The sequence below is a fragment of the Molossus molossus genome, unplaced genomic scaffold, assembly GCF_014108415.1.
Source record: "Molossus molossus isolate mMolMol1 unplaced genomic scaffold, mMolMol1.p scaffold_m16_p_7, whole genome shotgun sequence".
Classification (NCBI taxonomy): Eukaryota; Metazoa; Chordata; class Mammalia; order Chiroptera; family Molossidae; genus Molossus; species Molossus molossus.
The window spans coordinates 109889501-109911313 of NW_023425401.1; the positions used below are offsets into that span (position 1 = coordinate 109889501).

The 21813-nt window shown below is 51.4% G+C and overlaps 1 protein-coding gene across 4 annotated transcripts in view; it reads right to left on the minus strand.

Moving 5' to 3' along the window:
• The window catches only part of KMT2C (lysine methyltransferase 2C), a 227140-nt gene that overhangs the window by 62658 nt on the left and 142669 nt on the right, over positions 1 to 21813 (minus strand). For all 4 annotated transcript variants that reach the window (XM_036246300.1, XM_036246299.1, XM_036246298.1 and 1 more), the window contains exons 15-23: positions 17278 to 17397; positions 14368 to 14484; positions 11389 to 11490; positions 11101 to 11205; positions 6711 to 6892; positions 6301 to 6465; positions 5097 to 5206; positions 4454 to 4519; positions 3313 to 3525 (exon numbers count right to left, since the gene is read on the minus strand). In XM_036246300.1, the coding sequence (XP_036102193.1) occupies positions 3313 to 3525; positions 4454 to 4519; positions 5097 to 5206; positions 6301 to 6465; positions 6711 to 6892; positions 11101 to 11205; positions 11389 to 11490; positions 14368 to 14484; positions 17278 to 17397 (1180 nt within the window). The remainder of the gene's footprint in view (positions 1 to 3312; positions 3526 to 4453; positions 4520 to 5096; positions 5207 to 6300; positions 6466 to 6710; positions 6893 to 11100; positions 11206 to 11388; positions 11491 to 14367; positions 14485 to 17277; positions 17398 to 21813) is intronic.

The window sequence follows — 21813 nt, forward strand, 5'->3', positions numbered from 1 at the left end:
TATTTTTTTTAATTTTTTATTTTTTTTCCCTTTATTGATTTGAGAGAGGAAGAAAGAGAGAACACTGGCTGCCTTCCTGCATGCCCCCCACTGGGGATCGGGCCCACAACCTGGGTTTGTGCCCTGACCGGAAATCAAACCAGTGACCTCTGGGTGCAGGGTCGACGCTCAACCACTGAGTCACACCAGCCAGGCATGACACTTAATTTTAATTGGTTCTTTTGTGTCATTATTAACCCTCACCCAAGGATATTTCTCTATTGATTTTCAGATAGAACGAGAGAGAAGAATGTAAGGAAGGAGAAGAGGGAGAAATAGAAATATCGGTTGCCTCCTGCAGGACCCCGAGGCCAGGGATCAAACCTGCAACCCAGGTACGAGATCTTGACCTGAAATTGAACCCAAGACCCTTTGGTCCACTGGCTCAATCTCTAACCTCTGAGCCAAACCGGTCAGGGTTAATTGGTTCTTCTAATGTCTGTCTCCTTAATGTGGTACCTAATAGGTATTCAATAATTATTTCACTGGCCCTGGCCGGTTTGGCTCAGCAGTTAAAGCGTCGGCCTGCGGTCCAGAGAGACCCGGGTTCAGTTCCCTCTAAGGGCACAAACCTTGGTTGCAGTTTGTCCCTGGCCCTGGTTGGGTCGTGCGGGTGGCAGCCACTCAATGTGTCCCTTTCACATCGATGTTTCTCTCTCTTCCTCTCTCCCCCTCCCGCTCTGTCTGAATAAGAAAACGGAAAAATGTCCTCGGGTGAGGATTAAAAAAAAAAAAAATTATTTCACTGAATGAAGTAAATGATGAAATTAAGTAATAAATACCAAAAAAATGCAGTTCGTAGAGAAAAAGGCGATTTTAACACTGTAGTGATCAAACCTTTGCAAGTTGTATACGGTTTACACTTCTATAGGAAAAAGATGAAGTTACCAAATACATGTAAGGTTAAATATTAACTCTCTTCTTCACAATTCTAAGCATTATATACATTTTCTGTAATACCATTCCCTAAATTTGCGACTGTTTTTGATAGTATTTGGTTGATGTTTGAGGCCAATTCCGTAACAATCTGATAACTGCTCTATACAGCTAAGACTAAGTGTTAGAAAGAAATGTTTCCTTACTGACGCTTAGCAGTAAGGAAATTTTAAAATATCCACTGTTCACCATAAAATAAACCACTCTATAAACATATGGGGGGGACGTGGTTGAGAGGGTAGACTAAATTCAGATCCAATTTCAGTCTCTAAACCCTACTAGGCTTGGTTGCTAGGGTGATTGTTTATGACTTATTTTCCTAAAGACACATGTATCAGAAGGGTTGAAATTCAACAAACAATGGGTAATGTTGCAATGTAACACATGTAACAGGAACACGAGTTCCCCTGGAGCCTGGCACCGTGAACGTTGTGTACGGAATGTAACGGAACCTAACGGGACTTCGACGTCTCCGGGGATGTATCTTCTAGAGAACAGCCACCATCGGACAGTGCTGGTCGACCGGACATCAGTCATGGGGAGAGGGACCCTCTCAGGTCTTGCGTTCGTGTCCTGTTCTGTTTTGAAAAGGTTCTATCATCTCATAGCTTGAAGACTAATGTGCACTATCAAAAAACCTCCCGGATTTTATGAAACGCAGCAATCCCTAACGTGAACTGTGAAACCATTTCGCAGACAGCACCTCAGAGCCTCCGACGCCAGGGTTCTTCCCGGGGCTCGGGCTGGTGATGGTCCTCTGACCTGCGCCTCCCAGATGCACAGCCTATTTCTTCACAAGCACCAAATCGCTTGAACTCCAAAATCAACTTTCCGTTCAACCGTACCCGAGCCCCGGTCACACGTCAGCATTGGGACGCTTCCCTCCCCACCACAGACCAGAGACGCGGCACTGCAGACGCGCTGCAGGCTAGCTGACAGACCTCGGGAAGACGGAGGGCAGCGTCCTTCTGAGCCCCGGTTCTCTCCCTGCAGCAGCCTCCTAACCCTCCCCCTGCCGCAGGGGGCCTCGCAGTCTGCGTGCATCCCGGCCGAGTCTCCCCGACACAGGCTCGGGCCTCTCTCCTCCCCGGAAACCGCCCGTCCCAGTGAACCCAAAGGCCCGAGCACCACCGCACGGCCCGGCAAGGGTCACCCTCCTCTCCTCCCCTCTCACCCAGCACCTCTCCTCCCCCAGCTCCCTCTGCGGGACCGCTGGGCTCCACTGGGCACCTCGCACCCACGGGCACCCCCACCCGCAGGCACCTCGCACACGCGGGCCCCTGCACTGCTTTCTCCACGCTCTGCCCTCACGTGATCCGGTGGCTCACTCACCCCACCCCGCAAAGTCTGTGCCCAAACATGCTCTCGGTTCACCTGACCCCTCACCCCCCTCCTGTGCACCCCAATTCCCCTCTCTCACTCTGTTTTTCCCCATAGTACTTGCCAAACACATTATCGTTAACGTACTTATTGTCATACATTTCAACAGCCTTTTCTCCTAACATCAAAATGTAAGTTCCTGGAGAGAACGATTTTATGTTTTGTTCGCTGATGAGACTTCCAACACAGGGCACACAGGAGGCATTCAATAAACACTGTTTAGTGACAAGATGTGATAGAGCAGAAATAATCATCGCTTCATTTCCCAATCAGCGGAAAAGACATCACACCCTGAAAATAAGCAGCCCTGTGGTCGTCCGCTTCAAAGATAAAGAAACACATAAGTCAAACTGAATTTACTGCTACTAAAAACAACTTTGTTGTATCTCAAGAATCCAGCTAGAAAAGTCTTCATATTAGAGCAGGAACTTTTATAAACAGGTAGTTTATGCTGAATCTGTGACTATAAACGTCTACGACAGATCAAGGACGGCGTTTCCATTTCCTGAACAGGATGCACGATCGCACTCTGGCTTTAACTTAACCCTGTGCCCAAGCTCACAGCCTCTGGAGGCTCAAGCTGCCATCCAGTAACCTGGAGCCAAGCCGTGCCCTCTGTGATCCTCAAGTGCACGGTGCTCAGGAGGTTCTTGCAGCTCTGTGTCAGAGGGCCCCTAAACAGGGAGGGGCCCCTAAACAGGGAGGGGCCCCTGAACAGGGAGGGGCCCCTGAACAGGGAGGGGCCCCTGAACAGGGAGGGGCCCCTGAACAGGGAGGGGCCCTCCAAAGGCAGGTCCAAGAAGACCACCCACATGGAAAGGGCAGGTGTCACATTGGAGGGTTATCTAAGCCATTGGAATTTACCATTAGGAAAAAAAACCGTTCGTATTTTTAAAAGCTATTATGTATGCTTTATATTCTCGCAAACACACTCCACAGAAAATAAATTAGTGTTACCTCGACTATCATCCATTTCACCGTCCCGAGAATGCTCTGACTGGATGTCTGGGGGGGTCTGCAGGACGGCCACACTGTTCTGATTTATAATCTTCAATTTCAACTTTGGTTTCGACCGTTTTCTCCTTGGAGCGGTGGCTACGAGGCTCTGTAACTGAGCCCTCCCTGATTCGGTCAGGCACACGCCATCCTGGGTGTAGGTCTTGGGTGGATCTAAAATTACAATGTCCAAGGATACAAAGTAAAACTCTCGCTTTAATTCTGCGCAATAAGTTGACTAACGATACAAAGTGCCCGTGTCAAGAGAATATTACTTCTATGGAGCAATTATCTACGAAATGCCCAAATGGTTAACTTAAGAGTACTCGATGAAAAGTACGAGTAATTGGCCAAAGTCCCTTAAGTTATAGGCAGAAAGGCTGCACGTTTTTCTAAACTGGTCTTCCTGGCCTGTCTTTCTTCACGTGTCGATGTGAGGATTTAGAAAGACAGCAATGAAGCCAGAAGCAACGCGTCAGCCTCCCAACTAGGAGCCTTTCCCTGCAGACTCCTGTCTGAAAGGTGAGGACCCATTTATTTAAGAGAAACAAGAACACCCCAGAAACTGGAAAGCAAAGTAGCAATATAATCACTTTCAGGGAGAGGTATAAATAAGGGAGAAATCCTGCAATTTTCTAAATCCACAAAATTGCCGTTCGTGCAAACCATGTCTGAACTATCCGAGTATTTTTTGTGTCGGATGATAGCAAATAGAAATCAACAAGAGAAAGCGAATTTAATAAAGCACATTAGTCATCTTTCTAGGCTGATCTAGCCTGGAAGACGATAGCAACGGGCGGAATTGCGCTGAAGAAGTCTGTTAGCTAGGCCCCGCTTTCGGCTTCCTGATGATATGGGACAGTCGCATATCAATGAAAACACAGCAAACAGGAGTTGGGGGTAATTTCCAGAGCAGTCATGTCACTGCCTGCTGGGTGAGGCACAGGAACACTGCCCCCTAGGGGCTGGAGGACATGAGCACCACCATCAGTTGCAGAAATGAGCACCCACAGGATCAAGGCGGGTGTCCTGCGCATGGGGACAGTCAGGGACCTCGGCAGGGCCACGTCCACGTCCACGAGCACTTCTGGCAGGAACTTACCTAGCTCCTTCGCTTTCGTGACGATCTGCGCCACCAGGGCGGGGTCGCAGCAGTCCGAGGGGGGTGCTGAAACGAGAGGGGTCCACGCAATTGTCTTTCAGGAACAGGTGAAACGTCCTTCCAGGACTACGAGTGACCACGATTTCTATTTCTAGGACCACTTCACTAAAATAAATGCTGGGAGGCGAGGCCGGCGTAAAGGCTGCCTCAGAAACGGGGGTGAGGGACATGCGTCAGGAGGAGAAACAGGGGGGCTGGAGAGCCAGGCCCTGGATGCCCCACATGGTGACCCATGAGGCTGTCACAGAGGCTGGGAGCCAGGCCCTGGACGCCCCACACGGTGACCCACGAGCTGTGATGGAGGCTGGGGAGCCAGGCCCTGGACGCCCCACGAGGCTGTGAAGGCCAAAAGCAGAGCTACCTTCACCGCTACAACACGTGCTTCCTTTGCTTTATGGGGACAGATGGCTGCACTATACGAAGCTGGAGCAACAAGAGTTCATCTACCACACAAGTAACTTGACTTCCGGAAATGGCTCCAACAACAGTTTCCCAGAAAGAAACAGGAAGGAGCGGCGTGCCCACGGTGGGTGTGGCCGCGGGCACAGAGTGGGGGCGGAGGCGGGCGGAGTGGCCGTCTCACCGTGTGGGGGCGGCATGTAGGGTCTGCACAGGCCGCAGTCGAAGCCGGTGTCGGCCACGTTCTCCACCTCCTCTTCGGTGTTCAAGTTCTGACAAACCGCATGCATCCATCTAAAAAGACCACACTTGTGCATTAGAAAGATACACACACACCCATGCACACACACCCCCACTCCCCATACACACACACCCATGCGCGCACACACACACTCACCCACACATACCCACACACACCCCCACTCCCCATACACACACACCCATGCGCACACACACACACTCACCCACACATACCCACACCCCCCATACACTGAGATGGTTTTCTTTTAAAACAGGAGTTGAGACTTGCCTGGCCGGTTTGGCTCAGCAGTTAGAGTGTCGGCCCGAGGAACAGAGTCTCGGGATCGAGTCTGGTCAAGGGCATGTACCTCAGTTGTGGTTCATCCCCGGCCCTGGCTGGGTCATGTGGAAGGCAACCAGTTGACATGTCTCTCTCTCTCTCTCTCCCCCTCCCTCCTGTCTTCCCCTCCCATCCTATCGAAAAAGTCAATGGAAAAATATCCTCGGGTAAGGATTAAAAAATAAGTTCATTAAAGGAGGAGTTGACAATCTCCACACTTCAAGCCCTTACCCTCAAATGCTCCCGTCTAGACCAGGTTACCCTGTTCTCCTAACCTTGCCTGTTGACCCACAGACGTTTCCAAAGCTGAGGAAGAGGGAAGAGAAAGGAAGGAGGCCGTGTACTGGGAAGGAAGCAAAGCACAACTACGGGGAGGCAGGGACAGCCCGGGACCGGTCGCACACCGAGCGTTTCGGAGGCTCGTGGGGCCCCCACTTGGGGGGTACAGCCACGCAAGTGAGGCGGGACGGTGACTGGGAGACACAGGAGTTGTCTCGCCTCAGAACAGGACTGGCGGGGGAGCCATGTTTAAGGAAAACCATGTGTGAGGTCCTCAGCAGAATCTGGTAAATCATCCAGAAGCCTCCCAGAAACACGCATGTGTGTCGGCGATAATTCGCCTGCATCTCGTTCCAAGGGGTTTGTAAGCCTTCCAGCAGCTCTATGCTAACAATCTGCAGCCTGGAACCCAGAAGGCAAAACTGGAAACGTCTGTGGGTTTCTAGCGGCCTAAACATCTGGAAAGCAAGGGCGTCGTTCCCGACGTCCGCCCGCGGAGCAAGGCCCGCGCTGCAGAACCAGGTCCTACCTGTCGCACTGCCTGCACTGCAGAATGAGGTCCTCCTCCCGGTAGCTGCGGCAGCAGATGGGGCAGGCGGACAGGCTGGCACAGGGGGCGCACTGGGTGTAGTTGTTCTGCCACTCGCACCTCAGGCCAGCGGACGTGGCTCCGCAGTGCCGGCACCACACGCACCTGGAAGTCGACACCCACCAGGGCCCCGTGTGTCAACCGACCCAGCGGCCACGGCACGAGAAGCCGCGCACGGACAGGACGGGGAAAGCACTTCACCCCCCTCTGCGAATTCTGATGGGCGGCGATCGAGCGCGGAAACACGGATCGTGACCGCGAAGCGCACGGGGCTGCTGTTTGGCACTGGGGTCGCGTGGGCAGGTTCTGAGCCTGAACGGGGAGCAGGGCACGCGTCAAGCCGAGAGTACCATTTGCACTTCCAGCCTCCTTTGGGGACGGTCTGCAGGGGCGGGTCCAGGCAGTAGGTGTGGTAGCTGATGTCGCAGTCGTCACACAGCAGCAGCCGGCCGGGGTCGGTGGCCTTGCCGCAGGCCTCGCACACGGTGCACTCCAGGCACCGCCAGCCTTTGCTGAGAACCACACTCGTGACCTGCAAGAGAGGCGGCCCCGGCGGTTCAGGCGCGGCCCCCGTGGGGCGCGTGATCCAATACACCCTATGAATGAACATGGCGCTTCTGTCCCGAGGGCGAGGCGGCGGCCAACAGCTAACGCGGACGGGCACCCACCGGGCCCCCGTGGAGGTGGGCACCTTCCCCTGCTCCCTGGAGTCCACCTCCTGGACGGGGTAATCGAAAGGGGCACGGACGTATTTTAATGCCTTTTTCGGTCCAGGTAACTGGCCTGTGGTGCGGGGCTCATGTCCACGTTCTACGTGTGGTGACCGGGTTTGTGGACATCAAGTCACCTGCCCCTTTACTGCTAATAAAGGACTTCAAACGTATCCCATCGGGTCCCCTCGGACACTCTTGAATTGGTGCTTCTGAAACGTGGGTGCTTGCAGACACACTTGTGTATTAAAAATCAATATAAAAGAGAAAAGAGGAAAGGAACGTGAGTTTCTGAGAACACGTCATGACGTAGAGAACCAGGATTTTCCAAGCTCACACTCGCTCCTCTGTCTCTTCCGCACAAGGGTCCAAACTGCTCTGAGAAACTCTAGGGACGTTCGAGAAGCCCTCTCCTTGCGAGAAACTCCTCGAGGCAACCACCACACGTACTATTAAGAGTTTGGAATCCACCTCGAGACCTCGGAAGACCAGAGTCCACGGCCAGAAAGGACCAGAGGGCCCGCGTCACAATGAGAGACGCACGATAAAGCGCAGACGCGAGGAGCGGGGTCTGAGGGGCGCCTACCAGGGCCGTGAGGAGGGTTCAATAAAGGAACAGCCATCGAACTGGCATCAAACTGCACTTCAGCAGCCGGACTTGGGAAGTTTCATTTCACGGGATAAAAACACTTTCTAAGGTACAGTTCTTAACGGAATAAGCCAGTGGTCCCCTGTGAAAGGAGAGTCCCTTCAGACACCGAGGACCGAAGCCGGCTCCGGGAGAAGCCAGCTCGGGAAGCTGCTGGAAGCTATGGGGACAACAGCGGTGTGTGCCGAGCCAAGGAAGACGGGGCTCCAGGAACGGTGGCCCCAACGAAGGGGGTAAGGATGACAGCGAGCAAGACCCAGGCTGGGACAAGGGAAGGCAGGAGGGGGCGGCACCCCTCCCGGGAAAACAGGGACCACCCAAACAACTGCTTCTCTGGTGGAAGCACACAACAGGAGCCGACGGGGATGGGAATCATTTCCTTCCCGCTGGCGAACACTCAGTGGAAAACAAGAAGAAAGTCACCGTGCGCCGTGCAGACGGTCAACGAACATTTACCGAGTCACAGGAACGCGGATCACTGACAAATGCAGTGACGGGCGCCCAGGGAGGGCAGGGCTGTGTTTTGAGAGTTAAATGACACCTGTTCGTGCCCGGGAGGAGGTCGGAGCCGCGGCCAAGTCCAGTGACGGCGGCAGCACTTGAGTTGGAGCCATGGCGTCCACCCTGAGGACCTGAAAGGATTGGAAGTGGCCGCCTGAGGGGACCGGGGTTCAGGGTTCAGGGGTGGAGGTGGAGGCAAGACGGGGTCACCGTGAAGCTTCCAAGCCATTTGACACCCTCAGGCACGTGTACTCATCACTTCGATCCGTCAATTAAGTCTTTTAATCAGCCTCCCGTTAGCACGTCGTCCTATTTCCCAAGTGGAGGGAAGAGCCCGGGGGGAGAGCAGGGCGCAGAGCAGCGGTCAGCAAAGTCCCGTAAAGGGCCAGTGGGGCCTAGACGTCGTGGGCGTGGGGCCTGCTGAGCGCCACACCTGTGGTGTTGCCGTGTGAGGCCGACCACGGACAGGTGTGGACACAGCAGCGGGTACTCTGGTGGAACGGAGCTTACAGCAGCCGTCGACGGGCCAGATATGCCCTGGGTGCCTAGTGTGCCAACCCCCGGTGCAGGAGGAGGACAAGGTGGGAGACAGACCCTCGGTCCTCAGTATAGCAGTGTGTTTTACAGACACCTGCGCTGTGGTCCTGACGGCCAAACTCAAGTTCTCGGTCTGCACTGGCTCCCCAACGCCCTGATCTGGTGACTCCGCCCATCCCCACTGACCGTGCTCTCGCCAGCGAGAACCCTCCGGACTCCCAGCCGCAGTCGCCACGTCTTATCTGACCTCTCGAGTGTATCCCGACATCTGAGCACCGCCCCCTCACACACCCGGGGGGGCCCCGCTGAGGACAGATCCCAGGGCTCTGCTAGCAACTCGTCTCCTCCTGCTGACTGGTTTAGTCTTCATTTTTGAGGACCCTCCGAGGGAAGGATGGTCCAGGGCTCCCCCCAGGGCACCATGACTAACGGCAAGATGCATGCATTTCATTGTCTACAATTTGCATCTGCTTCAGCCAGGGTGCAGTTGCTGAGACGCAACCTTTCTCCCATCATGAGACACTAGGAAACTGGACAAAGTGTCACGAAGCCTCGGTTCCGGGCACTGGACGAGGCGGCCCAGGCTCCGGTGTCTGCCTGCAGACATCCCCGGTGCTGCCAGGGAGGGAGAAGCCCAGCCGAGCACGCCGGTCTCACTGCGCTGCATGCACGTGCCAGTCCAGGGAGGCAAAGGCAGCCGCAGTCTGCCGGACAGAGAGCTGGACAGGAAGGAGCCGTCCACACAGGCTATCCCTGCAGCCTCCGGCTGAACCCCAGGCTGAACCCCAGGCTGCGAAGCCAGAGCCCCCAACCGGGACAACAGCTACCGGGAATGCGTGAAGTCATCAGAGCCCACGCAATGCTGGACAACATCTGGACCTCAACCCGTCGGAGTGCGAAGACCGGGTGAATGCGGGGAGGGGCAGCCAAGCGGCAAGAAGGGGTAACTAGTGCACGGCCGCCGTAAGGTGTGATCTGGGGAACCCCAGTGGTCCGGGAGGTCAGGACTATTTTCTGCCTTCACACATCATCATATCGACCCCGTAAAGCTGGGCCTGTGCAGCTCAGTTTTAACTATTTCCAGTTAATTTCTAAAATAAAATAGTCAGGATTAATTATTCTCATGAACACTCTATGGGATCCTTGACAATGCTTAAGAGCGTGGCAGGGTCTACAACCAAACGTTTCAGGACGGCCACCTCATGCCGGTTCCCTGCAAGGCACCAGGAAGGTTAAAAACAAGCTTCCAAAGGTCTGAGCTTACCCACAAATCACTGCCACCACCAAAACTCAATACACTCCCAAGGAACAAAACCCAGACTCCCTGCAACGTGTAACCACAACGCACAAAGTCCACATTCAATCCAAAATCACAAGATGATAAAAAAACAAAGTAAAAAATAAAAAATGGCAGGAAAACATCTCCTCATGATGAGAAAGATGATTTAATACAATGAGAAACCCCACGTAAATATATACAAAGATTTGAAGGGGAAAAAAAAAAAGTAAGGAAATTAAAAACTACAGGATAATAAATTGTAAAATGGAACTGAGATGAAAGAACACAGCTCCCTGAAAAATCCACAGGATGGGCTCGAACAGATGACACGCTACCACAGTGCCTTTGAACAGATGACACGGCACCACAGTGCCTTTGAACAGATGACACGCTACCACAGTGCCTTTGGGGAACAGAACAGAAACCGTACAAACAAAAGCAGAGAGAGAAAAACTGGAGATAAAATCCAAGTGTCAGTAATCGGGGCATATGTTATGCAGTTTCACACACACACACAACTGAGATTCCAAAGGGTATGGGGGCAGAAAAACTTCGTAAGAAATATGGCCAAGACTGACCCAAACGAATTAAAAACATCAAACTACTGACCCAAGAAGCCAGCAGAACACGCTCTGGATATGGCTAAGGGTTGAGCAGGGGGGATGGGAGGAGAGACCAAGAAAGGCTGACACGTTTTTTTACTAAGTACTCTAGACACTTTCAACTTTTATAATTAACAAACAGAATGTGTGAACTAAACCTCATGCCTTAGAAATAATGGTATGAATTACCTTTTAAGTTACGTGTGTTTTTTTTAGGTTTAATTGTTTTGATGACAATAGCGGGGTGATCACGACAATTTAAGACAGCAGATTTACGGAGTCACTTTCTGCGGGTAAACCGTGAAAGGCAGTGTTGACAGTATTTAAGTATTGTCCCATACGCACGGTTATCCTGATGATTTCTGATTAATGATAAGAACTGGAAGCAGCCCACTAACCAAATCAAATCAAATCAAACGTAAATGCATTTCTGTTAAGTCACTTAAACGCAAGCATATTTACCTTAATACTGACACAGTATGGGTGGTAACACTGACCACATTGAGAACAGGCCAGTAATCGTCCCTCTGCTCCTTGGCCAAAACTGCCACAAACTACGCACATATCCTGAAATTAAGAACACGTGAACACGTTTCGAATGGGGCGCGGAGCTATGGATGCACCGATTTTGTAACTTTGTACAAGTGCAGCGCTAAGCTAGGTGTTAGATGGCGTCGGTGCACAGGAGACACAGCGGAAGTGGGCGAGGAGGGTTCGGAAGTGGAAAGCCGTAAACAGCTAAGTTCAAACCTGGTGCAAAGTGAACTTGTCGCTACTAGAAAACAACACAACCGTGTTGTGCATGGAGTTTTCTTCTTCATCCTTGTTCGATGAAATGTCCGCAGCAGACACCTAGAAAAGGCGATAAAAAAGAGAGAGAGATAAAATATCATGACCAAGAAGAGTGACCCCAGGAACACAAGACAGCCTCAGCATACAAAAGGCCAACCGGTCTCATTCGCCACGTCAGCAAATGAGCTGTAAGAGTGTCTGTATAAACCCGGAACAGGCATTGGAAGAACCCAACATCTACGTCTAGTTTAAAAAAAACAAGAAAACCTCAACAAATTAAGGATAGGAGCTTCCTTAAACTGATTTAAGATGTCTAAGAAGAAAAAAAAAAACAAAGCGAGAGCTCACACCGTATGTTGTGACATAAGACTAAACGCTAACTCCTCAGTGTCCACAACAGGACGGGGCTCCCTGTTCTCATCGTGTCTACCCAACGCTGCACTACAGGTAATATCAAATGCTATCTCATCGATGTTTCTCTTTCTCTCCCCCCTTCCTCTCCTTCTAAGAAAAACAAAAACAACAACATCAAAAACTTAAAAAAAAGAAAGGCCCCCGCCCTGGCCAGTTTGGCTCAGCGGTTGGAGCATTGGCCCACGGACCAGAGAGCCCTCAGTTCGGTTCCCGCTAAGGGCACGTACCTCGGTTGCAGTTTGTCCCCGGCCCTGTTTGGGGTCATGTGGGTGGCAGCCACTCGATGTGTCTCTCTCGCATCCATGTTTCTCTCTCTTCCTCCCTCTCTCCCTATCTGAAGATGAATGCAAAAGTGTGATCGGGTGAGGATTAAAAAAAGGGAAAGGACTCCAAATTAAAAAGACTTAACTCTTTGCAGACTTGATTGAGTACGTACAAAATCCACCAAACTCTACAAATAAGTAGCTAGAAGGAATAAGGGCGTTGAAGGCTGGAGAAGACAAAATCAGTACGTGAAAATGAACACTTTTCTAGATACTGGCAACCAACCACCACAGACATGGAGACGACACAACCATGTGCACTAGCACGGAGAAGAATCCGAGAAGTGGTGTGGAAACATGCCGGCTGCACACTGCACAGCATCAGAGAGAAATGAACGACCGAGAGAAACAGACACACCAAGCCCAGGGGGGAAAGGGCTCGAGATGGATCAAATGTCCCTTTCCTCTCAGGGGTCGGCAGTTTGAATGCAAACCCAACCAAGAGCCTACCACACTTATTTGTAGAAACTGACAGGCTAATTCTAGAATTCTTCCAGGAACACGAGGGGTTTAGAACAGCCAAGACATCTGTGGAAAAGGAGGAAATGAGAAGACTAACTAACAGTGTCTGATTTCAAGAGGAGTCACAAACTGGAAGTGATCAAGTGAGCACCATCCTCGCCCAAAAACAGGGAAAATTGTCAAGATTTAAAAGTCGGATCCACAAATATGCAGATAATTTTCAAGAATGATACAAAGGTGACTCAGAACATGGCACTAAGACAACCGGACACGCAGTGAGACAGACAGCAGGCTCTGCTCCGTACTCATAGCTGCGTGAACAACAGCTCCCACGGGATCGCAGACGCAAAGCCGAGCACCACCACCGTCTGCAAGGAAACCCTGAATACGTGCGGAACCCTGGGCTGTAAATCTCTCTGGCACCAACGGCACAATCCACAGAGGAAAATGAATTGAACTTTGCCAAAATCAAAGCATCTAGTCTTCAAAAGACACAGTTAAGAAATGAAAAGACAGACCAAAAAAAAAAAAAAGGCAAAATATTTGCAAATCCTGTCAATGATAAAAAAAACTGGCACCGAGAATACGTCAAGAAATCTCCACTCAGAAAGTTGAAACACTCTTCCATTTTTAAAAATGTACTCAAGCCCGGCCAGTGTGGCTCAGTGGTTAGAGCATTGGCCTGCGGTCTGGAGAGACCCGGGTTCGGTTCCCGCTAAGGGCACGTACCTCGGTTGCAGTTTGTCCCCGGCCCTGGTTGGGTCGTGCGGGTGGCAGCCACTCGATGTGTCCCTTTCACGTCGATGTTTCTCTCTCTCTCTCTCTCCCTCCCACTCTATCTGAACAAACTATCAAAAAAAAAAAAAAAAATGTACTCAAGCCCAGCCAGTGTGGCTCAGTGGTTGAGCATCGACCCTGCACCAAGAGGTCTCTGGTTCGATTCCCGGTCAGGACACATGCCCAGGTTGTGGGTCCAACTCCCAGTGGGGGGCGTGCAGGAGGCAGCCAGTAGATGTGCTCTCTCATCGATGTTTCTCTCTCTCCCTCTCCCTTCCTCTGGCAATTCAATAAAGGAAAAACTTTTTTTAAAGACGAAGACCGGAATCCGTGTTTCCTTACTCCTTCGGGAGTAAAATTACCAATCCCACCTGTCTCCTGGACTCAGAACAGCAGCTAGAATGCGGCACACAGGGCCTGGGGGAAGAGCGTCTGCAGGAAGTACTCCCTGCCCACACACCTCTTCCGACACATTTAATAAGACAGCCTCGCCACGCACTGCCGAGCAAACCGCTGTCCATCTCAAGTCGTCAGAGTCACGACACACCCCAGGTCTGCACTGACCTGCAGCTTCTCCAGTCTCCCCTGCGAACCATCTCACAACCCCGAGAGGAGCTACGGGCAAAACGGGAGAACGCCGACAGGATGCTCCAAGTCAGCGAGAGTGCGCCGCGAGGCGCCCTCTCCTCAGGAATGAAGGAAAGGGGCTACGTTGGTTCGGGGGGGACAGTGGGCAGAGAAAGAACAGAGTCAAAAAGGGGAGGCAGGAATGGAAAAAAGGGTAAGAAAGTAAAAGCCTGACCAGATTTTTGGGGGGGATTTTTTTAAAAAGTAACTAGAGATAGAGTAAAAACCAGCGTTAGCCTGTTTCTGTGACTCGCAGCGCCCCATCTGCTAGCCAGGAGGTGACCGCCACCCGCCGGCGTTGGGCCGCGCGGAGCGCAGGGGCGGCGGGCCTTACCCCCGGGAGCAGGACGGCCCCGATTCCACTCTTCAACTTGGACCTGCCTCTGCCGCCGCGGCCAGACAGCCCCGCACCTCGGGGTCTCCGCCGTCCTGGGAAGCCGGAGCCTCGGCCCTACACAGCAGACAAGGGAACATCAGCAAAACCCAAGTGGGAGGTGCAACATTGTATCAGACGTCACAACAAACAGTCGCTTCTTTCTTTTATTCTGACCCCATCAATACTGAGAGACCAGGGTTGTTTCGTTGTATCTTTTGATATGTATTGTGCGATGTAAAAGAGATATAAACATAAAACGCCTATAACCTCAAACCTCGTGATCAAACTGGGTCTGTCGCTGGGCATGCACTGTGTCCCCAGCCCTGGCCTTGCTCTCCGTGGCCTGACCTGCCTGCCGAGCGCCCAGAACCCCCACCCCCACCCGAGTAGCTCTAGGAGCAACAGCGGCTCTCAAGCCACAGGAAGTAGGACTGACTTGGCTGCCTGGTCTCAGTACCCACGGTAAGAGCTCACATGTTCGGAGTGCTTCCTATGGGTTGCTCTAAACACCTTTGACTCTCCACAATCTTATAAAGGCAGTCTTATTTTTTGTCCCTTTTAGAGATAAGTGCACTGAGAGATGAAAAGTTAAGTAACTTATCCAAAGGGTTAGCCAGACTCTTCTCAGCCACTGTCCTGAACGGCAGGAAAGCTCGCTTTTCCTAGTTCACAACTGTACCTCTCCTTGCCACTGACACTGTCCGTTTCTCCCACTATTCAGCAGTTGGCTGTGTGGGCGGAACAGGCGTGCCCTTCTTAGAGCAATGTGTGTGGAGACAGGAGAACTGTCGAAAGAGACAAGGGCTGCCTTGAGTCGTCGCGATGAGGATCCCTTACAACGAAAATAACTTATCTGAATTTTTCACCCAACGTGAGAAAAAACATTCTACGGGAAAACACGTTCTACTCTCCGATAGTTTAACAAGTACGTACGCAGGTTATTTGCTGTGTTTTTTTCTTGTGTACATACACTCAGACGGCTTCGTTACCACCTGAGAACACCTGACATCTACACAGCCGTCTACGTTTAAGGTTAAAATACTCGGGAAAACCCTTTGCTATGCTGTCCGAGCAAGCTCCAGAGCAGGTCTTATGCTCATCGGATGCCGCTAATCGCAGCCTGGAATGCTAATCGCATTCCCTATCCAGCAGCTCGGTTTCTCGGTCGGTAACTATCGCTTCTGCTGTGAGCGTCAGACGATGCGTGTGAAGGGAAGGGAAGTGTTTCTCCCTTCAGTTCTAGCAACTGGCCCACCCCTCTCAGCGGTGCACCCGAGCTTCTCCGCACGCCCCTGAAGGAGGGGCAGTGCGGGGGCGCTGGCTCGCTCCTTCCTGCTCCTCGCTCAATAGGCAGGAAACACCATCTTGTAAAGCTAAGTCAGTGACGGACTCGAGCCTGTGATAATCTCACAATTTACGTTTCCCCAACATCCTGACACAGATCAAACTAAGTAAAAATCGGTGGTATGTGCTTCAAAACCATCCAAGAAGTCATCTTTTATCCTCTTCAAACAATTTATACTTTCAACACCCTGCGTGACATCAGAATGAGTTGAAAAAGTAGTTCTTCCGATGCTGATGGGAAATTAAGTGGCATCAACAACTCCTCGAAATCCTTGACTCGTCTCAAGTCAGCGCCCTTAGATGCACAATGACATCAAATGTAGGAGACGAAGAAAAACTGTGTTCTCTGATCAGCAAAATGTTTTAACTTTTCAGATGATTAACGTTTTTCAAAATAATTTTTTATCCTGTCCTGGCCAGGCAGCTCAGTTGGTTAGAGCATCATCCCAATATGCCAAGACTGTAGGTTCAATCCCAGGCCAGGGCATTTGAAAATAAAATAAATAATAATATTTTTTTACCCTTCAAAGTGCATTAGACTGCCCTGACCGGTTTGGCTCAGCAGTTAGAGGGTCGGCCTGCGGGCCAGAGAGTCCCGGGTTAGGTTCCCGCTAGGCCAGAGTGGTTCTCAACCTTCCTAATGCCCGACCCTTTAATACATTCCTCGTGTTGTGTGTGGGCGCATCTGCACGTGGGCGGACCCGCCTGGAGACAGACAGAGGAGCGGTGTCTCAGTTCCTAAGACCATCAGAAATATGTGTTTTCCAATGGTCTTAGGCGACCCCTGTGGAAGGGTTGTTCAACCCTCAAAGGGGTCACGACCCACGTACCTCGGTGAGGGTTTGTCCCTGCCCTGGCTGGGGTGAAAACCACTCGATGTATCTCTCTCACATCGATGTGTCTCCTTCTCTCTCTCCCTCCCCCACTCCTCCTGCTCTATCTGAAGATAAATGCAAAAGTGTCCTCAGGTGAGGATTAAAAAGTAATAATAAAATAACGTCATAAAACAAAGTGCATCAGACTACTTAACCTCCTCCAAGGACTAGTGGGGTCACCAAGGACACAGGACAAAGGCCTGTGATTCTGAGGTTAACGCAGCCAATGGGATCAGCTGGGACTCTGTGGTTATTTCTCCTCCCTTAACCCATTACTAGCTTAGTGTAGTTTTCCTTTTGTTCTTTTCTAAGCAACAAAATTTCATGAAATCACAAATAAATAACCAAGTCCTCCACTACATCATGGCCATGTGACAAGGATTTCCCCACACACTGTGAATACAACTGAACAGGAAGAAACCATGGAAAGGGGCATTAACATTTCACACTTAAATGCAGGCATATAAAACAGCGATTTAATGTCCCCCCGAGTTCAGATTTTTAAGTGCTTCTTGATGGTTAAAACGTTCAGGTTAAAATGTGGCTCTGGGAGCTGAACCAGTGAGGAAAGACAAGGTTCAATTCTTAACTTCTACCCGGAGAAAAGCGGAGAGAAATGAGACATGAATGTAAATGCGATTTTATTTACCACTTTGATGCTCCAAATGGCACCGCCAGGAAGCTGCCTGGGTTTAAAAATGTCCCGACCTTCTGAAATGTCTGGGGCCCAGGAGGGTGGGCTCACTGTGTTATGGGTACTCCAAGCCCCCTAGGGTATGGCAGGTGAGAAAACAGATGTGTAAAACTCAGCAACATAAAAGGTCCAAGCCAGCAACTCAAGAACTTTAGAACAGCAAAAACAATGCAGACGTGGGGGTATTCTGGACAACTTAGGGAAAATAACTTATCACCTTCAGCGGACTTCACACTTAGATGTTTGCAGTAACAATTTACATGAAATATTTTATTCCGGTTAAAACGTCAGTACCGTGAATCATTAAAAATTAAGGCTTAGATGACATCAACATTGACTTATGAACTACAATTGTAACACCAAATATAACTAAAAGTCAAGTAAACTCTAAAATTAACACCGTAAGGAACTATTTAAGGATTACTTTCTTTTAACTATCACTCCACTGGAAAACAGAATGGATGACCCTAAAGGGCATTAGGTAACCTGTTGCTATGAACAGCCCAGCCAGCAGGCTGGAAATGAGCAACCCGTAGACACGGTCACTGTGAATTGTGTCAAATACAGTACCACTATAATCCTGGCACTGAATTACTCTACCCTCAGTGACCTCAGCTGTGGGTTTCGGCTTTTCGCTAGAGGACTATTATACTTAGATCACATCCGAGGGATTAACTTGAAAAGTGAAAAACGTTAAAGCAATTGTCCTAAATTTTAAAATGAAAATGCCTCGGTTACCTGATTATCTATGCAAGAAATAGTACCTTATTAGAATAGCTACAAGAACATTAAGACACTTTACTCCCCAATGACCACACTCGGCAATAACCTGAACCACTCTGACGAAGACGCTCAGCGGCATGAAGAAGAATGGTTACTCCCACAAAATTACATTTTTAAAGGAAAACAAGACGAATGTCCAACAATAAGGTAATTCGACAATGCTTAAACGTAGAACACGCAGTACTTACCAGGTTTCTAGATTATCATCGAGCTAACACGTCGCAGCCTATTTATCACATAAAAACACCACCGGGAATGTGAACCACCAACCGGAGAGAAGAGCACGTGCCCTTTGTGGAGCAGATAGTTCACGGAATAACAGTATTTAAGGAGAAACCGACACAGACAGACAGACAGACAGGTTGCACGTTTAATCAACCTACCTACCCTCGGGCTCGGCTAAGGCCCCGCTGATTTTGCTCCCTTTCCCACTACCACGCACACTCGCCCGACATCCTCGCTGTTCTTACTGTACTCAAACCCGCGCCATCCGCACGGTTGGGTTCGCGCCTGTGAGGGCCCTCTGCCGGCCTGCAGACCTTCGTCCCCAGGCAAGTTCCTGCTGCGATGTCGTCCGAGCCCTGCCTCCCCAGGGCCCAGGCCGGACAAGTCCTCCCTTCGCGGCCTCACCCTGCACCGTCTGGTCGGCGAGGAGGGCGGTCAACACCCTCCTGCACCTGTTGGCTCCCAGGCTGTGTTCTCAGCACCGAGTTGCTAAGAGTTTCAACGTCCCTCCTAGCGTGTCCACTGTCCCACGCGAAACCTCTCACGTTGGCCACGTCTAAACTCTCCCCTCAACCAGCCCCACCTCAGAACCGGACCCGCCTTTCTAAACGGACTGGGAGTCACAGGACAGACCGGGCGGACAACCGACGGGGAGACGGCAGGAGAGGACAAGCAGGGAGGAGAGAGGCGTCTGAGAGGAAGGGACAGGAAGGGGCAGGCTCAGGGACCGGCCGGGGACGGAGGCCAAGCAAGCCCAGGCACCCACGCCTGACCCTCCGCACAGCAGCAATGCTGGCCACGCAGGGACCCGAGGACGGACTGAGGCAGCCTCGCCGACAGTGTAGTCCTGGCTTCAGTGGACATGCAACTCGCTTAGCAGTCACTGCGAACAGCTTAGTTCAGAGAAGAGGTGGGCTCAGTGACAAAAATGTCCTGTCCCAGAAAGAAATGCACCGGGAGGCACTGGATCCGCTCTCTTCCCTCCTCTCTCCGCTCCTCCCTTCAGTCCCCTCCCCGGCCACGGCTTCAGTCCAAACCTGGCAAACTCGGTTCGCCTCACCCCGGCCTCCTCTGAGGCCCCGCTTCTCTGTCCCGTGCTGCCTGGCCCAGGCCTGCGGCCAGCACCCCCTCAGGCCCCGCCTCTACCTCACCTGCACCCCCTCAGCCAGCACTTCTCTTCTCAAACACGCACATCCGATCGCGCAAGCTGCTCCTTCAGCGAGGCCCCGGCTCCGAAGGCCACGCGTGCACAGGGCCTCTCCAACCTGGGCCTGAGGCACCGTCCAGCTGCCGCTGCGCCCTGGCTCCCCCTCCTCCAGACACGCCCCGCTCCTCCCTCCTCAGAGCCCCACGGACCCAGAATAACCCCAACTCTAACGGCTGCTTCCTCCGACCCCTCAGCTCCGGTCCGAACATTCACTCATCAGCGGGGCTCTAGTGAACCGTCACCTCCCTGATCCCTCCAAGTCGGGCTCTTATGTCGAAGGCGCACAGTTCTTCAGTGGCACAGAGCAGGGACAAGGACGTCTGCATTCGCTGTCCAGGTCCGCTGGTTCTTCCCCGGCGACACCTGGCTACTGTCCATCTCCGAGTCCTCGGGCGCTTGTTCCATGCTACGTCGGTAGGCGGTACGTGAGGCGCACTCGATGATGCTATGTTACCCGTCACCATTTACAAGTTAGCTTTGGCACCAACTCTGTACCTCATTTTAAACAGCATTCATACTTCAGAACACACAGAGGGACGAAATGAAGGGTTCTATAGATCGAAAATGTTTGGATGTCGTTTCAGGGATAATTAGAAAACCACTCAACTGCTATGAAGAACTTATGTAATAAAAGCCGGGGTAATTACGTTAAGAATTTTCATAAGTAGGCGATCATGAGACATTGGAAGATAAATTGTGTGCAATTTTGTGGGAAGAGAAGAAAAGTTATGATACGCTTAGGTATTCTGACAAAGGAGAAACGACCTAATGTACTCCCCTTAGACCTTAAAACTGAACCACAGCTGTAAAGGTTAACGTCACAATGACCCTTCACACCTCAGCGTTGATCAAAAGAACCGGCCGTTCTGAGGAGGCTGGCACCCCACTGGCTGAGCATGGTGTGCACCGTTCTCACACTTGAATTTACATGGATTTACACGCGCTACACTTTCATCTGTTGTCACTGGGGCGTAAGCTTGATGAGAGGAGACCGTCCTTCCTTTTCACAGTTATTAATGATTTTGCTCAGCATTTATTCAACATCTACTGTTTTGCCTGCTGAACATTTATCCCCTTTTGCAAGCAAAAATGCATCAACAAACACTTAGTATAATATGAAACATACTACTTCACCTACCAGCTACAGCCTAGAAGCTTGAATTTCCTCACCGATAAAAAATGAATCTGTCCACCCTGGCCGGTTTGGCTCAGGGGACAGAGCATCGGCCCGCGGACCAGAGAGTCGCGGGTTTGATTCCGGTCAGGGGCACGTACCTCAGAGTTGCAGTTCCCCAGCCCTGGCTGGGGTCATGCGGGAGGCGACCAGATGATGTGTCCATCTCACATCGATGTTTCTCTATCTCCCTCCCTCTCTCTCTCTTCTCTCCCACTATCTGAAGATAAATGGAAAAATTTCCTCGGGTGAGGATAAAAAAAATAAATAAAATAAATAAATCTACCCAATGCCCTGTTACTCTTTACAAAGCATCTACACAATGAATTAAAAGCCACAAGAGGCTTCCGGCTGTACAGCTAAACACAACCACTGGCTACCAAGTCCTATAGAAACGTAAACATAAACTACTCTGGCAGAGTGAACTGATTCCAATGATAACTCCAAACCCAAAGTCTATTTAAAGTTGGTTCCACTGGTTCTGCTTCGAGGCCAATCTCTCAGGGGAATGAGTGCATCAGCCTCGTAAATGGTGCAGCGGCTGCCGGGACTGTGGGGCGGGGAAGGGAACGGGCCTGGCAGGGGGATGGGCTCCTCCGGGCCACTTCCTGTGAGAAGTCGAACCCTGTTGCTGTCTGCGAACGACCCACGTCATGATGGGAGCCCAATCCACCGCGTCCGTTCAGGAGAGACGGGAGAGGGCTCGCCGGCTCCGGGCAGACCCCCCGTCAGACAGTCACCCAGCCCCCTCTCCAGTGCACTGCACAACCAGGGATGCAGGAAGGATGAGTCTGGCTTAGAGGAAACGAGACAAGGGAGAACAGGAAACAGCACAACGAGGAAGAGAGAACAGTGCGTGTGTCGTGTCTTCTGGGGCACACGTTCGCTCACACACGTCACGGCCACGCAGCCAAGGGCTCGCTGTGCTTGTCGGCGTCCACTTCCCAGCAGCGAGTCTCAGGTACAGAACGGAGGTCAGAGGTCGCACCCAACAGAGCGAGGAACCTACTCCCAGCTGGACGCGAGGTCCTACAGCGGAGACGTCGCGCCAGCAGTGGTTCTGGTAGGCGTGGCTTCAGAAATGTCACCACAGGCCCAGGGA